Source organism: Leptonychotes weddellii, chromosome 3 (genome assembly GCF_054177405.1).
Source record: "Leptonychotes weddellii isolate Sample4059 chromosome 3, ASM5417740v2, whole genome shotgun sequence".
NCBI lineage: Eukaryota > Metazoa > Chordata > Mammalia > Carnivora > Phocidae > Leptonychotes > Leptonychotes weddellii.
The window spans coordinates 11,578,891-11,595,844 of NC_138371.1; the positions used below are offsets into that span (position 1 = coordinate 11,578,891).

At 40.5% G+C, this 16,954-nt stretch overlaps 1 protein-coding gene across 1 annotated transcript in view; it reads right to left on the reverse strand.

Annotated features, from left to right (window-relative positions):
• The window catches only part of NYAP2 (neuronal tyrosine-phosphorylated phosphoinositide-3-kinase adaptor 2), a 256,862-nt gene that overhangs the window by 146,576 nt on the left and 93,332 nt on the right, over positions 1-16,954 (reverse strand). The window contains exon 3 of the mRNA XM_081813497.1: positions 2,400-2,701. Within this exon, the coding sequence (XP_081669623.1) occupies positions 2,400-2,701 (302 nt within the window). The remainder of the gene's footprint in view (positions 1-2,399; positions 2,702-16,954) is intronic.

A 16,954-nucleotide genomic window follows, 5' to 3' on the forward strand; every position in this document is an offset into this window, starting at 1 on the left:
TTAAGACAACTGAATCACCACTCCAATGTTTCTTCTGTGGCACAACCATCCTGTATTTCTGCATGTGTTCACTTTGAAGACCCCAGATCCCCCTCTCTTGAGAGAGGCTATTCTGGAGGTATTTCACCCTGGTTCCAGAAGTTTCCAACAGTACTGCAGTGCTTGATAACACACTCCTTCCTGGCTACTTTCCTCCTCTGTTTCATCTTTCCCCTCCCCTTTGGGAGGTCCTTTTATTTCCCCTTGATTCTTCAATATTTCTAGATTACATTCAGGCCCGCATCATTCAGAGACCAGTGTTCTACATCAGTAAACGTCTTTTGTAAACAATCTAATATCATTGGCTATCTAGTTTTTTGGCAAGAAAGGCAGAGAGGGGGGACTTCTGGAAATAATACCAGAGAAAATAAAGAGAAATGAAAGGCACTGTGTAACAACATCAGGGGAAACCTAAGAACAACATTTAAAATTTACAAAAGCAGATCTCTAGGCCCCTTTAGTGTATTAACAAGTAAAGGAAACACTCATTTGTTTCTATAAGCATCAATGTGTTCCAAGTTGAAGGACATGCTGATGACTTTGAATCAGGAGAGAAAGGGGTCTTCTAATCTACTCTCAAGTCAGCAGAGGAACAATAAAGAGAGTTGCACAGACACACACACACAGACAAGCGCACGTGCACACACACATGCACGTTCATGTCAGTTTCATTCATTATAGCAAACCTGGACCAACCTAAGTATTCTTCAAGGAGAAAATGATTAAATAAAGTGCTATGATGTACACTTCTCTTCTTAAAAATGGTGTTTCTTAAATTGAATGCCATGGAAAATAGTCACAAAAGAGTAAGTGAAAAATAAAACACAAAACTGTATGCATTATGATTTCAATTTTGTAAATATGCATATGCATACGTGTTATTCACGTATGTACTCACATACATATGCACACGGTCACGTTTTTGCATGTATGTATAGTAGGAAAAACTGAGCCCCAGTGGAGATTTTCCACGTAGAATGCATGGATTAGCTCCACCTCCCGGCACTGTATTTGTATTCTTCATTGCATAATGAAGCTTTCGTTCTTGTCTAAATAGGCACTGGGGCACCAATATGGGGGGAAGGAGAAATGAGGCTGATGGAAGGGATGTGACATGCCTCATGGGTACCCCATGTCATGGACTAGGCTTGAGCTTCTGTGGAAAGGTTAGACCAGAAGATGAGGGAACTTTTATGAAGGCCTGGGAAGCCCACGTGACAAAGATACCTTCCCAGTTGAGGAAAGGACCACCTTGGCTTCCACTCCCAGCTGCAAACCACTGTGACACTCGGTACGCTCGGGGCTTGGGGAAGCCTGCCGTGGAGAACGTCAGGGGCAGACAGCGTGAGAGAAAAACTAAGGGACCTGGCGGAGCCATTTTCTCAAGGTGGCCACCAGAACTGGCAGCACAAACAACCTCGAAGCACTTTCCACAGCTAATCCACAAAATCTGCACGGGCTTCTATCAAAGCACACTTGAGACAGCTCTCCCTCCAAGGGACTCTCAGGAGAAACTCAGGAAAGCTGAAACTTCCTTATTCAAGGAAGACTGAAGAGCTGGTGAGATCTACGGTTAACCTGACCTAATTCATACTCACAGGCCAGCAAGGAGGTAGAGAGAGATTTGTACATTTCATAGCTGGGGAAAAACCGAGGTCCAGGGTAGAATTTGGAGATAGGGATTGAAGGAGACATTGAAATATATACACAGCGTGTGTGTTCATATTCACTGGAAGGAACTCCACCACAATGTACAAAATCATTGTTTCTAAGAATGATTACAATTTGCCTTCTGTATGTTTGTCTGCCTTACCATGTTCCCCTGAGAATCACATCATGCTTCTAGAATCATGTAAGTGATACTAATCCAAGCAAGACAATATACATTTTAGATTTTTTTGTTTTTTTTAGGCCAACAACTTCTTAATGATTTGAAGCTTTAAGGGGGTAAGAAAATACACACGCGGGCGCCTGGGTGGCTCAGGTGGTTGGGCGACTGCCTTCAGCTCAGGTCATGATCCTGGAGACCCGGGATCGAGTCCGGCATCGGGCTCCCTGCTCGGCGGGGGTCTGCTTCTCCCTCTGACCCTCCCCCCTCTCATGCTCTCTCTCTCATTAAAAAAAAGAAAAAGAAAAAAAAAGAAAATACACACGCTGCCTTCCCTTTCTGATAATATAACTATGTCTTCCTGGGTGCCGTCTGTCGACACCTTAATAAAAGTTCCCCTCGTCTCCACCGCTCCTGCCTGGGACTTCAGGGAGAAGGAGGCAGGCGTGTGGGGCCCCGGGGAGGGGGTGGGGGCGCAGGGCAGATGCTCAGGAGCGTGAGGCCTCTCTCCCGGGGAGCCCACGCGTGTTACCTTCGGGCCGCTCGGGGGCCTTCCCGCTCTTGCCCGGCGCCGCGCTGTTGACCGTCTCCGACGACGTGCTCAGCTTGGTGCTGGGGTCCCGCTTGGGCTTGGGCGGCGGCTGCCGGCGGGAGCCACAGCTGCTGTCGTCGTCTGTGCCCCCGACCGAGTGCAGGGACTGCGACCTCACGGAAAAGCCGCTGGCGCAGGGATGGGGAAGTCTGTCCTGAGGAGCAGGCATCGTCATGAATCCCATGCGGAAATGTTTGCCCGCGTAACTTCCTTCGTGGCCCCGCCCCACTTCGCCACCTATGCTGTAAGACAAAGCAGAGCCAAGTCCGTGAAGGGGAAGTGAGCCGGCCCCCCGCAAGGTCCCACGGACGCGAGCGTCCCTATGCTAGGGGAGAGTTCACATCTCAACTCTAGGCTGGTGAAGAAACATTTGCATTAGCACGAGAACTGTGTGTGCGTTTGCATTAAGTGTGACGGGAAAGCAGATACAACCTGATGATAATGAGAAATCCTAACACTTGTTTCCAGCCATCCTGGTGTCCTGGCATCCAGATACTCTCAAAATAGTGTTCCAAAGGAAAAGAAAATACTGCAATAGCATATTTCATCTTCAATTGCTTTTCTTTGAGGGAATTCTTGTCAGGGGCTTAAAAAGCAAACAAGAGGTCCGTGACGATGACTCAGACTGTCTTTTGACACATTATTGAGATCAAGTGGACGGCACTTGAGACTCTTCTCCGCTTCATCAAAATCATCCCTAATGTCACCTGGTTAATACAGTGGGGAAAACAAAGCAAAAAAAAAAAAAAAACAGTAAAAGGGGTGCCATTACCAAATATGGGGGGGGAAGAGAGAGACAGGAGGAAAGGAGACAGGAAGGGAGGAGGAGGGGAAGGGGGGAAGGAAGGAATTGCCAACCTCTGTTAGTTCTCCAGAAACCTTCAGTTATACTAGAAACTTAGTTCTACTAATAAGCTAACTTCACAGAATGAAGTAGCATAACAATAAATAAAGAGGTGTAGTTAAAATATCATGGGATAGGGGCGCCTGGGTGGCTCAGTTGGTTAAGCAACGGCCTTCTGCTCAGGTCATGATCCCGGAGTCCTGGGATCAAATCCCACGTCGGGCTCCTGGCTCAGCGGGGAGCCTGCTTCTCCCTCTGACCCTCTCCCTTCTCATGCTGTTTCTCTCTCCCTCCCTCTCTGATAAATAAATAAAATCTTTAAAAATAAATAAATAAATAAATAAATAAATAAATAAATAAATAAAATATCATGTGATACTGGGATATTTCTAAATATCTCATAAATAGGGTATGCAAAGTTTCTAAATACAAGGTTCTTAAGTTTTAGGTAGGAAAGTTTGGAGAAAAGTTTTAAAATATAAGAAATCTCAGTTTGAAGCTCAGCAAATCATAAAGGAGTTATTTCTTGGGCCTTTCTCTATGTTAGTACATAATGGTGACCTTTTTATGAAGAAAAAGGACATGAATGTCAATGAGAATTTTTTTTTTAAAGATTTTATTTATTTATTTGAGAGAGAGAGAATGAGAGAGAGAGAGCACATGAGAGGGGGGAGGGTCAGAGGGAGAAGCAGACCCCCTGCTGAGCAAGGAGCCCGACATGGGACTCGATCCCGGGACTCCAGGATCATGACCTGAGCCAAAGGCAGTCGCTTAACCATCTGAGCCACCCAGGCGCCCTCAATGAGAATTTTTAAAAGAGAGATTTTTTTTCTAGAGTTTTCCTCATTTATGTTCATTCATCAATAGAGGAAACAAAAATAAACATTGGAAATATTCCACTGATTTTCTTAGACAGATATGAATGATAAAAATGTAGCCTTGAGTATATGAATTTTGGAAGCCTATTGAATCTACCTTTCCAGACATAAGTTTATTTAAACTTTTTTTTAACCTTAATTTTGGCTGGCTCTGCCCTTGTAACATGATGAAATTCAAGCTAAGGTTTTGTAATTCTCTGTATTGTATCTTTCATAGCATTATAATGTTTGTCACAAATTTTACATTCCAGCAGGAAAAATAATGGAAAATGAGCTTTTTTTCTTTCCCTCTTCACTTGAGGACTTAGCATAATTACATGACCGGGGTGATAGAGCCAGAAAAGATTCAACAAGAACCTTAGACTGATTCTGGCATTAAATTTGGATGACTTGCCACTCTGTCAAAAATATTTTTTATATTTATTTCTTTTTTTCTGAATATTTTGAGTGCATATTCAGACACTGGATATACCATCTTTGCAAAATGAAATAATGATGACTGGAAGCTGGGTACACTAACCTGAGCAATGGATATCCAGAAGCATGAATGAAATCAAAGGGTTGGCTGGGTGGAACTTTCCACATCATGGTAGAGAGCATCCTAAGCGTGGACAGTGCTTCCACATATTTTATTTTCTGTGTTTTCTTCAAGAACATCCATCAAAAAAATAAATGAAGCTTACTCAGATGGAATGGTTTAGGAAAAATCATTAAGAATTTAAGACAGAATAGGAGTGGTGGAGGAGGGGGATGGGTGTGGTGGACTGGGGAGTTTTCTCTTTGATTTGTGGTGATTGTAACCTTCATCTTTCTCATAGACATTTGATTTCATTTAACTTTGCCTTCAATCGTTTTGCATCTTCATCTTTTCCTTATTTCTGTTGTCATATCACTGAACATAGAGTGCTTTAAGGATTTATTTAGACAGTCATCTCATTCCGAGTAACATAGCCACGTGAGAGGATTTATGCATGTGTTAATGCACATAGGCATTTATGAGACAGTTACTAGGAATAATTGTATCAGCAATTTCTCTGCTACTTTTGACCTAAATAGAGCCTGTGCCTTTTTCCAGACAGATAATTAGCTCTGCTGCTTCATTTCAAAATTACATTTTTTTCAGCATAAAACAGTTTCATCTAACTCTGAATGCTTTTGTTCATATATGTCCATGCACACACACAGATACACACACATTTGTTCCAAAAAGAAATTTAATGTATACTTCAAACAATGGTAGGTCTGAGTTGCTAGTTTAATTTGACCAGGCTGTGAATGCAGGATAAAGGAATGAGACTAAAATAAATTGGATACAAAGGCCATTGTCCAAGGCAAGGTTAAGGGTAAGCAATAAAGGGGTTATGGTACATCTAAGTTCAAGAGACCAGTGAAGATGATTAGTCTAAAGCAAACTGAAGATAGTGGAACACAGCATACAACTAATTCCTGAATTTATTGTAGGAACATGTGGAGTTTTAAAAATATGCAAATTCCAGGACCCACACTAAAGACAACTACTGAATCACATCTGTTGAGTCAGAACCTCTGTAGGTGAAGCCAGTGAGTCCTGTTTTTAAAAACTGTATCCATATGTTTCTGACATAGCCAATCCAGAGACCTCCCAGAAATATTAAGAACAATAGTTAGAGCCATTAACGAGCAGACATCTGTTATTTAGAAACGGCCAAGGAAATACAAATATCAGAAAGTGGGACAAAGGAGATTTGCTAGCTACCAGTAAAATATCACAGATAGAAAAAGGTACAATTTGGGCGCCTGGGTGGCTCAGTTGGTTAAGCGACTGCCTTCAGCTCAGGTCATGATCCTGGAGTCCCGGGATCAAGTACCATATCGGGCTCCTTGCTCAGCAGGGGGTCTGCTTCTCCCTCTGACCCTCCCCCCTCTCATGTGCTCTCTCTCTCATTCTCTCTCTCAAATAAATAAATAAAATCTTTAAAAAAAACAAGAAAAAGGTACAATTTATTAGTCAGATCTTGTTAGGTTATCCTGTAGTAACAAACAATCCCTGATTCTTAATGCTTTACAAAAACAAAGGTTTATTTCTTGCATGCATTAATTGGGTCGACAGTGTATTAGCCGTGACTCTCATCTACAGATCTTCATTCTAGGATCTAGCCTCTCCTGGGATATGTCCTTATAGCAGAGAGAAAGGACTCGCTGAACCACGTAGTGTCTCTTAAAGCTTCTGCTCAGACATGACAGAACGAATTTTTCATTCACATTCCATTGGCTAAACCCAGTCTTATGGCCAAACCTGACGTCAGTGGGGTAAGGACAGATCGTCCTCCAACAGGAAAGCATTGCAAGTTACATGAGAGTATGTGAGGACGCCAAATCCTCTGCAAATACTGGTACAGCAGTTGTGGTGTCTGCCACAGAGATCTCCCTTCAAGAGAGCTTGCCGTGAGGAATGCTGTTTGCCAGCTACCAATAATCCAGTGGTTATTATGGGGAATTTGTATTTTTTTGGGCTCTACAGGTTAGAGATTCTATTCCCTGAAGAGGGGCACACTCCTTCTATAAGACAGAGGAAGGGTTCCATTGAGCAATAAGTCATAGCTGGCTCCTGGGTAATTTGAACTCCCTTGTAGTGGCCAGCAGGCCAGAAGACAAGTCTCCATTGATGAACAGCTCTTTGATCCTGATAAGCAGGAGGAGGCAGGGCTGCTACCACATGACGGGGTAGAAAGAAAAATGTGTGGAACCCCTTTTGATACTCCCTTGCCCATTTGTGATTTTGAAATGCAGTCCCATGCAGCAACCATGGCCCAAGGAGGGTTTGGTTACCAGGGGTTCCAACCTTTCATGGGAGGGATTAGTCTCACCACCAGGTAAGCCACTGAGACCAGCAGAGGTCTTAGCTGACGGTGACAGTGAGGTGAATTTAGAACAAATGGCAGGGGGGCGACAGAGAACGAGTATTGGTTGCAGCCCCCATATGAACTGCAGTGTTGAGGGCTGTAGTTTACTGTTCTAACTGATCCCTTATAAGATTCCCCTCAGTAAGAGTCCTGAGGGAGCAATGAAACAGCTGTCTCCAAAACCTGTAGGAGAAGAGCGTCTGCTGAGGAAAAGGGGTGAATTGTGATAGCCATGAAACCCTGTGGCTCAGATCTTCCTCAAGAGAAACTTCTCTAAGGACAGCAGCTGAGAGGCACCAACTATAAAATCTTCAAATCTGTGGCAGCATTTTAGTCAAGGTCACTCTGTCCCTAGAAGGTTCCTCACCAGTAGCTGAGCATGATGTGGTAAGGGACCTGGCTATTTTTGCCCAGTGTGAGAGTCCTTTCTGGACAATCTTGGTGTCTGACTTCCCCTATTGGGCTGGCAGAGAATTTTCCACAGCGTGAAGCTCTTCCAATCCCACTTCTCTTTCCTTTAGCAGATGTCATGCTACATTGTGACTTGGGGCCTGCCCTGCTCCCTCCCCATCATCCCAGGCATCCTTCTCAATAAATCTCTCACATTTTCTTTTTTTTTTTTTTTTCAGAGAGAGACAGAGAGCCTGTGTGCACACACACAAGGCAGGGGGGAAGGGTAGAGGGTGAGGGAGAGAGATAATCTTAAACAGGCTCCATACACAGTGTGGAGCCCAATACGGGGCTGGATCTCAGGACCCTGAGATCATGACCTGAGCCAAAATCAAGAGTCAGACACTTAACCACCTTACCCACCCAGGCACCCCTAAATCTCTCACACTTCTAACCCCGTCTAGCTTGGTGTCTGCTTTCTAGAGGGCATGAAATGACTCATGTGGGAATAATCATACAACCAATGAAACTCAGAAACCAAAGGAGAGGGAAGAAAAAGCTTAAAAACAAATGTGCGACCCCAGAAATAATAAATGCCTGGGAAAATAGGGCACCCTCTTGTTTCAGACTGAGCATTTAAATGGTGGTTGGGGAGGTAGGACCAACTCCACTGTGGGAATACTTGGCTGGAAGTGAAAGTTACGTGGGCTGAAGAAAGCAGAATCTTTTTGCAATAAGACTCTAACACTCAAGATAGATGAAGCCTGACACATCTCATGTTATAAAAATAAAAATAAGTTTCATAATCCTGAATTTAAACAAGTATGCTTTTTCTCACACAATGAAGACAGTGTTGCAAGATCTGGTTGTACATTAGATTTCCCAATATAAAACAAACACCAAAAAGTATTGCTTAAATCAAAGAAGGTTATTTCCCAGAGTAATTGATAAAATATTTGTGAACTTCTACCCCAAACAAATTATCGGCTGAGACACAAGCTTGGATATCTGTTCTCTGGAGTCATTGAATGATGAGCTCCCTCCCCAGTTCCATCATTCAGCAACCAAACAACAGTAGCTATTGATCCCTGAGACCATTTCCCTATCTGTTAAATAGTAGTACTGGGCTCATGAATTGCTACCAAGTTTACCTGAGATACTGCATCTGAAGCTCTTGGCACAGAATCTGACATAAAATATGCGCTCAATGATTTTAGCTTTAAAATTCCTACTTTTAAATCCTGTCCTCCTGAATTTTGCTTATGAGATCATCATTTGCCTGGTAAGACTGTGTTTTTAAAAGCTGTAGATGCCATGTTACCTCAAGAAACTGCATACAAAGTCAAAACAAAATCCTACATTCAACTCAAGGTATCAAGATAATCTAGACAAATATAGTCCTCATGCTCTCTTAACTTCCTCCAATACTTGGTTCAGTTTTTCAAAGCACCCGTTGATCAGGACAGACAAAGGCACAAAACAAGAACTTCAAAACTGCTTTGACAATGCTATTCGACAGAGACTGTTACTTGTCTTGCTGTCTTCTTGAAAATCCATCAGCATTAATGTTTTGCATCTCCTTCTGAGAACTGTCGCCTTTCAGAGACAACAAACACAACCCCTTAGAAGGGTGAGCTAGCAAGGTGAGATGTCAACTCTCAAAGTGACAGAGGCATTGCTTCTGTGTGTGATGTTGAAGCCAACATGCCAATATTTCATAGCAGAGCCTTCCTTGAGAACCACCGGGAAAAAAAAACAGAATCCCATTCCAGAAGGATTCCAGATAGATAGATAAATAGATAGATCCATAGAGGATAGAAGATAGATGATATAGATAGGTAGATGATAGATAGATAGATGATAGATAGATAGATAGATAGATAGATAGATAGATAGATAGATAATAGATAGATAATAGATAGATAGATAGATAGATAGATAGATAGATAGATAGAGATACATACATACATACACATAAAGTCTGGGAATTTGAAATGCAAACTAAAGGGTCATCTAGGAGTTTCTTGCTTGGATTTTATTTTTCTGGAACAATTCTGTGAAGCTGATCTCAAAACTTTATCCCTAACGCTGATGCACAATCTAGTATATTTCTACCTTCGCAAACTTCTGAACCACCTGGAATTTTTTATGTTGGTTCTTCAAGAAGATATAGTTATTTGATATTAGGAAAGGGACAGATTCAATCATAAAGTAAATGGGGGGAATCTGAAAGAGGAATGGAGGCTACGGCTGTAAAGGAAATAATAAAATTTGCCAGTGGGTAAGTTGACTACCATCATTCATTAATTATTCAAATCTTTCATGTCAGGCATTTTATGATGAGTACAAGGAAATTAATATTCAGACTTTACTCATTAAAATTATGACTTAAAAAGTTTGCATTTGATCCTGCCTCCCTCTTGCCTTCTCTTCAGATACACAAAACCAGATGCTGAAGACCCCATGCTGTCCACTTGCCCAGAGGGAAGCCTGCTCCAGAACTCCATCCTTTTCTCCTTCAACATTGGCCTCTTCTAGGTATCATTTCCAGCTAAAGCAATCTATGTACAAGAAAAGTTGGACATAAAATAAGCCAAGAGGTTAGTGTGTTACATTTTTTTTTTCCATTTTGACAGGTAATACAACTCAGCCATTCATCAGATTTTGAGAGGCATCATTAATTATATTTTTGGCAGATGAAACTCATCCCAGACCCATTGTGCCTTTGGGAGTACAAGGGGCTGTTTACATTCACTCACCTCAAGCTTCATGCTGGCAGGTAACCTGCCTTCTTGTTCCCTGCTACAGTCACTAGCACGTTGTAAGTGCTCAAACACATTTGTTTTTTGAAGGAAAAATGAATAAAGGAAGTAAGTCCACCATGAAGATAGCCAGATAGAGGGCTTAGGTAGGGAACTCGGTGGAGTTTTGTCATCTGTGCTTCTCAGAGATCCATTCTCCTTACTCCTGGCAATGGAAATTCCTGTGTGGAGACCAGTCTTCTTCACTCAGACCCAGCCAATCAACCACTAGATCCCTGTGACCACTAAGACTATTGTAGGGATGGACAAATGCCTCAAGTCTGTCCAACCAGAGGAAACCCTGGGCACTGTGTGATCCCAGACCTGCCTCATCCCTCTTACTGCCATGAAGGGAGATTGGTTGCACCAGGTCTACAGCATTGTGGAAGACCTGGATCTGGTTATGCCTGCAGCTAGGTCAATCCTAGGACCCTTCAGTTAAATGAACCACTAAATTCCACTGTGTTGAAGTCAGTAATAGTTGGGTCTCCCAATACTTGCTTTGAAAAAAGTCCAAAGTGAACCAGTAGAATGAAGCAGTTACTACATAAATGCTATCGGCTATCTTATGTCAGAAAATGCAGTAACGTCATTGCAGAACAAGAAATGAATGTATCATATTTCTTTCTTGCTTAAAAATATTCTCCTGTAAGTGGGAGTAATTAACTACCTTATATGTTTGCCCTATATATATATAATGTATACATATTATATACATATATAATATTAAATCATACAGTATACTTTGATGTGGAAATTTGGCTTCAGTAAAATTAAACTGTTTTCATATTTTTTCCAAATTGTTCACTCACCATCACCCTTACTGTCTTCTCTGAGTCTCACTTGCTCATTCAAAGCCATAATCTGTGAATTTCTTGCCTTAGGCTCAAACATTTATTCTCAGTACTTCTTATCCTCAGTGATACCTATTTTCTACTTTGTGTCCCTAACACCTTAACTCTCTTAGATCTTTTTCAGACATTAATTTCTTGTGTCTGGCTATTTATTGATGCTTCTTGGATCTCAAGGTCAGGTGTTAAAAATGGAATCTTTACACACTTTTTTGTTAACTGCTGTGGTGAACTATTATAGAAAAGCAAAACAAAACTGTTTTAAACAAAATAAAACAGGAAAAAAAGAAAACTGTCCCAAAGAGATGGCATGCAATTTCCATTAGCTCCAGATGTTATACTTGAAGTTGATGCTCTTAAGCATCAAATATGTTATTTCTCCTTGCTAGACTATTTCAACTCTGCCCCAAATTTGATACTTCAGAAAGAATATGAGATACATCATCAACCACTGACTAGCCCTCTCATTTTAGGTAGGAGGCACATAGTTACTGAGCCTCAATTACCTTTACCTTTGTAGTGGTAGAAGTACACATAACACTTTCTTATAACAACAAAGTTGTTATAAGAAATTAAAATGAGATAAAAATTTCAAAGTCACCTAACAATGTGGCTAGTACAAGCAGAAGCTGGACAAATATTAATTTGCCTTCCCTAACTTCCTGGTTTGACAGGCAACTCTGTATCAATTTTTATCTTTCTGTACCCAGATACAAAATAGACATCTTAATGATCAGTTTCCACCCCATTACACCATAAAGGAAAATATACTCTAACTATATCAACGCAATTTGATTATTTCTCTGAGTGGGAAGCCTGCTTCTCCCTCTCCCACTCTCCCTGCTTGTGTTCCCTCTCTCGCTGTGTCTCTGTCAAATAAATAAAAACTTAAAAAAAAAAAAGAAATTTGCTCAAAAGCGAAGGAAAAGGAACAAAAATAATTTTTTCTGCCATAATTATTGGTTGGGTATAATACAGAGTTTGGCAAATCTATTGAATGGATTTATGGTTAGTTGTTGTAAAACTTCATAATAATTTAAGATTTTTATGAAAGTTAGGGTTTAAGGCAACCGTGGCTAGGGAGTTATGCCTGAAAAACAAATATGACATTTTTTAAAAGATTTTATTTATTTATTTATTTATTTGAAAGAGAGAGAGAGAGAGTGGCAGAGATAGCAAGACAGAGCACAAGCGGGGAGGAGAGGGGGAAGCAGGCTCCCACTGAGCAGGGAACCTGACGTGGAGCTCGATCCCAGGACTTTGAGATCATGACCTGAGCTGAAGGCAGACACTTAACCGACTGAGCCGCCCAGGCTCCCCAAATATGACATTTTTTAAAAAGATTTTATTTATTTATTTGTCAGAGAGAGAGAGAGAGCAGGGGGAGTGGGAGAGGGAGAAGCAGGCTCCCGCTGAGCAGGGAGACTGAGCCACCCAGGCATCCCAAGTATGACATTTTTTAATCACAAAGTACATATTGCCAAGAGTTTGAGGTTGATATTGCTGCCTATTAATTTGATGCTTAGTCATAATGATAAGTTATAGGGTACAATAATAAATGAATAATAATTTAAAAATAAAATAATAAAAATAAAGGAAGTTAGAGCAGGGAGTAGAGAGATTTCTTTTTTAACCTTCATCAAAGTTATAATGCTTATTGAAGAGTAGGCATAGAACATTCTATGGAACATCTTTCAGAGACTTATTTTTACTTAAGACATGACAACTGCTTTTAAGATTAACATATGTTATTATCTATGGCACTTTGGAATTTAAAATTAAAATATTTCTTATGTCTATACATAAATAAGACTTCTTTGCTCCTTAAAGTATCATGGCTTGAAGAAGAGAGGGTCTATGGAAAATTCAAATCAAATCATGATATTCAGATTCAGCTTAGAACATAGTTTACAGAACTTCACATCGTGGGAGATCTTTTCCAAAAATTCAACCAAAGACAGGGAGGTTCTAGAAAATATATCTTTTGTGTGTCTTCAAAACTGACATAAGCTTTGAATGTGGTTTGAGAACATGCCAAGTTTTTACAAATGAGTTTAGCTAACCATATGTGGCTCATTTTTTCAACCTTGAAGTGGAAGCTAGAAATGCAGAATGTTAACATTTAACGGCCTTGAACCTCCTGAGCAGAAGGGGCTAACTTAATGCCAGTTTAAAGTATAATAATTGGTTTGGTATAATTTTTATAGAGTAAGAAACTACTCTGTGTTGAGGCATTTAATTCATGTACTCACTATTTATTCAACAAGTATTCCAAGTACCTACTCTTTAGCAGTGACCAAAGCAGAGTGGTCAGTGTCCTTAGGGAAGCAGAGCCTACTGAAGCAGATGAGTTCAGCACCATGTGGTCAGATGTGCTTTTAGAGGAAGTATAGAGCTAGGGCAATGGAAGAACCGGCCGTGAGGCCCTAACCACAACTGAGGGGCTGGCAAGTCCCATGGGAGGAAGTGGCTTTGCAGCTGCTCCAGAGCATGAGTAAAACTTAATCAGAAAAGGGAGAGAAGAAGGGAGAAGAGAATTTGTGTGCTGACAGTGGGGATCTAGAGAAACTGAAAAATTATGGAGGTGTTTTGGCAGAACTTGATCAAAGCTGTTTGTCTTGTACTTCCAAAGGCTAGGACGATGCCTGGCCCAAAGAGGGTACCCAAGAAATATTTATTAAATAAATGAATGGAGAAATCTATGATTGGAAAAGTTTGAGAGTAACTCGTAGGTTTCTTTAAGCACCGGGATGCATGATAGTGTGTTTCAGTGATAGTCTGCACTATTTCCCCCTTTCCTTGAATTGCCATTTTCTTAATTTATGATGAAGGATAAAGGAAAATCTGTGAATCCTCAAACGCTATTAATTCCTGTGCTTGTTATAAGAGTTAATAATTTGAATTCAGGGATCAGCTCCATCCCCTCCTCTCCATGTCCACTGGCCTGCTTTGGTTTAGATGTTCACCATTTCATGGCTAAATTAATGCAATTGCTTTTTAGCTGATCTTTTTCCACGGTGCTGCCAGATTATCCTTGTAAATGCAGATTTGCTCATGTCACTCCCTATATTAAAACTCTTTGATAGCTTTTCCATTTCTTCAGACTAAAAATGTGAACTTTCATGTAACACTCAAGGTCTTTCAAGATTCGGATCTTATGCCAAGTCTCCTCTGCAACATTTTCCCTCCTTGATTTTAAGATTATTCTCATATAACATGATCTCACCTTCACTTTATTCCAGATTGTTAATTCTAAGGTAAAGTTCAAGACCAACCACATGCCAAGTGTGGCAATGAGTCTTGAGGAGACAAACAAGTTAAATCATGACCTCAGCCAGCAGTCACACTGCCTGAACTTCTTCCTTTGGCTAAGTCATGTTTTAAGACCTAATTCAGATGTGGTTTCTGTGAGGGAGGCTCCCATTATCAGCCAGTTTTTTTTTTTAAGTTGAACTCAGTGCCTCCCCTGTGGGCTCTCATGGGGTTTTGTACTTCTCCATAGCATAGCATCTCTTTTATGGCACTCAAGAGTTGTCATCTGTCGGGGCGCCTGGGTGGCTCAGTCGGTTAAGCGTCTGCCTTCGGCTCGGGTCATGGTCCCGGGGTCCTGGGATCGAGCCCCGCATCGGGCTCCTTGCTCTGCGGGAAGCCTGCTTCTCCCTCTCCCTCTGCTGTTCCCCCTGCTTGTGTTCCCTCTCTCTCTCTCTGTCAAATAAATAAATAAATAAAATCTTTAAAAAAAAAAAAAGTTGTCATCTGTGAGATGATCTCCTCTATTGGTCTGTGAACCCCTTGAAGGATAGACCCTAAATTACTTGCGGCAAACAGAAAGTAGATAGAGATAATGGAATGGAGGGAAAGATATGACCCATATTTTCAGAAACTTTTCTTTAATTTTTTTTTGAGTTAGGCATTCTTAAACTATCATTGGAAAGAAAAAAGCTGAAAGGACACTATGAGACTCAGCTATGATTATCCAATAATTATTTTCACTGTTAAAACAAAATGGAGGCTACTAATAGCTACCCGTCATATTGTTTGCAGATAATTTGGTTGCCTGAGATAATACAGTAAAAGCCTCTAAACTAACTTTTATTTAACAAATTCCTGGGTTAGATCTAATTCTTCTTTAACCTTGTAAAACATCTTCATTTACGGACATAGCATTCTAAATATCCATAGCCAATAGGCTCACTCTCTGGCATGTCCACACACTTATGTTCTGGACACTGAATAGTAATTTTATGCTTTTAGAATCAGTTATGTTTGGTGTCAAACCTGCTTATGTCAACTGTGCTTTTTGTCATAATTATATAATTAAATATTATATAAACCAAAGAAATATGAGTGTGAACAGTTAGTGAGAATTTCTCTGAGAACTCTGTTGAAAAACTATGTTGATTGGGGCACCCGGGTGGCTCAGTCATTGAGCGTCTGCCTTCGGCTCGGGTCATGATCCCAGGGTCCTGGGATCGAGCCCTGCATCAGGCTCCCTGCTTGGCGGGGAGCCTGCTTCTCCTTCTCCCACTCCCCTTGCTTGTGTTCCCTCTCTCGCTGTGTCTCTCTCTGTCAAATAAACAAAATCTTAAAAAAAAAAAGAAAAACTATGTTGATTGCTTTGAAGATGCTCAATAAAAAGAGATTTACTAAAAAAAATGGTCTAGTTGGATATGCTGAGATTAGGGTATATCTGTTAAATCTAAAAAGACTCTGAACTGTGTTTTTTTTTTCCAAATGTCTTTAGATTCTGGCTCCACTTTGAAGAAATTGAAACTACGTTAAAAAGTGAAAACTAATGGGTACATTTTAAGCATGAAAGTTTTATGGAAGTCCAATTAGGGAAAATTCACAGAAGTAAAAGACTCTATTGCAAAATTTGGTAAACAATGTGTATATACAAACTTAAATTTTAAAAAAAGAATTTAATAGGTGCTTATGCATTTTTCTTCTTAAGATTTCTCTAATTATTTTTTACATTTTGTTTAACCAGTCTCAATTATATTAGTTCTTCTATATTCACATTCTATAAATAAATGAACTAGCAAAGAGCCTTGCACATAGGAGAGGCTCAGGAAGTCTCAAAAATATGTTACTTTCATTCCTCCCACCTCCCGCCAAAATTACTCAAGACTCAAAGATAGTTGATTCAAAGGAAGTTATTTTAGAAATAGTCATTGACCAATAGAAAAAACAAACTTTCCTGGAAGTACAATTGTATACAGTCAAAAAAAAAAAATAATGCAGAATGTTAATTTACTCACAGAAAATTATTTAAGCAATTACATTCATTAGTCATTTTGGAAATGGAGCCTGGAAGGAGAGCACACTTGACTAGTGGTGACAGTGTGTAAAGCAATGTTCTCAATTGAGGAAAGAGCTAGACCACTCAAGAAAGCAGCAGATGCCATGCTCTTCAGTAGTATTTCAACATATTTTTTCTTCTGAGAAGGTACATATCAGTATCTGGGTACCTAGTGAGTTTCCCAGCCCAGATCATCATCTATGACACTGCATTATCACTGAAAGCATCATCTATGACACTGACATCATCACTGAAAGCTTCTGATAATGTGTGTAAAACTAGGAAAATATATACCCCATTTTCCAGAGGCTATATTATCTATCACACTGGCAGAAAGGATTTGATAGAGCCCAAAGTTACTTCAGGGATGAATTTCACAGCCAGAAAAATGGGTTTTCCCTGAATCTATAAAACTTCCAGGTCCATAGCCACCTATTCATTTACCTTCTAGAGGAGAGATGACAAGATTTGCTAAGCGAAAGAAGACTGTAATAAAAAAGCTTTAATGTCAGCTCTATCTCAAATGTAAGGCATTCACCCCTCCCAA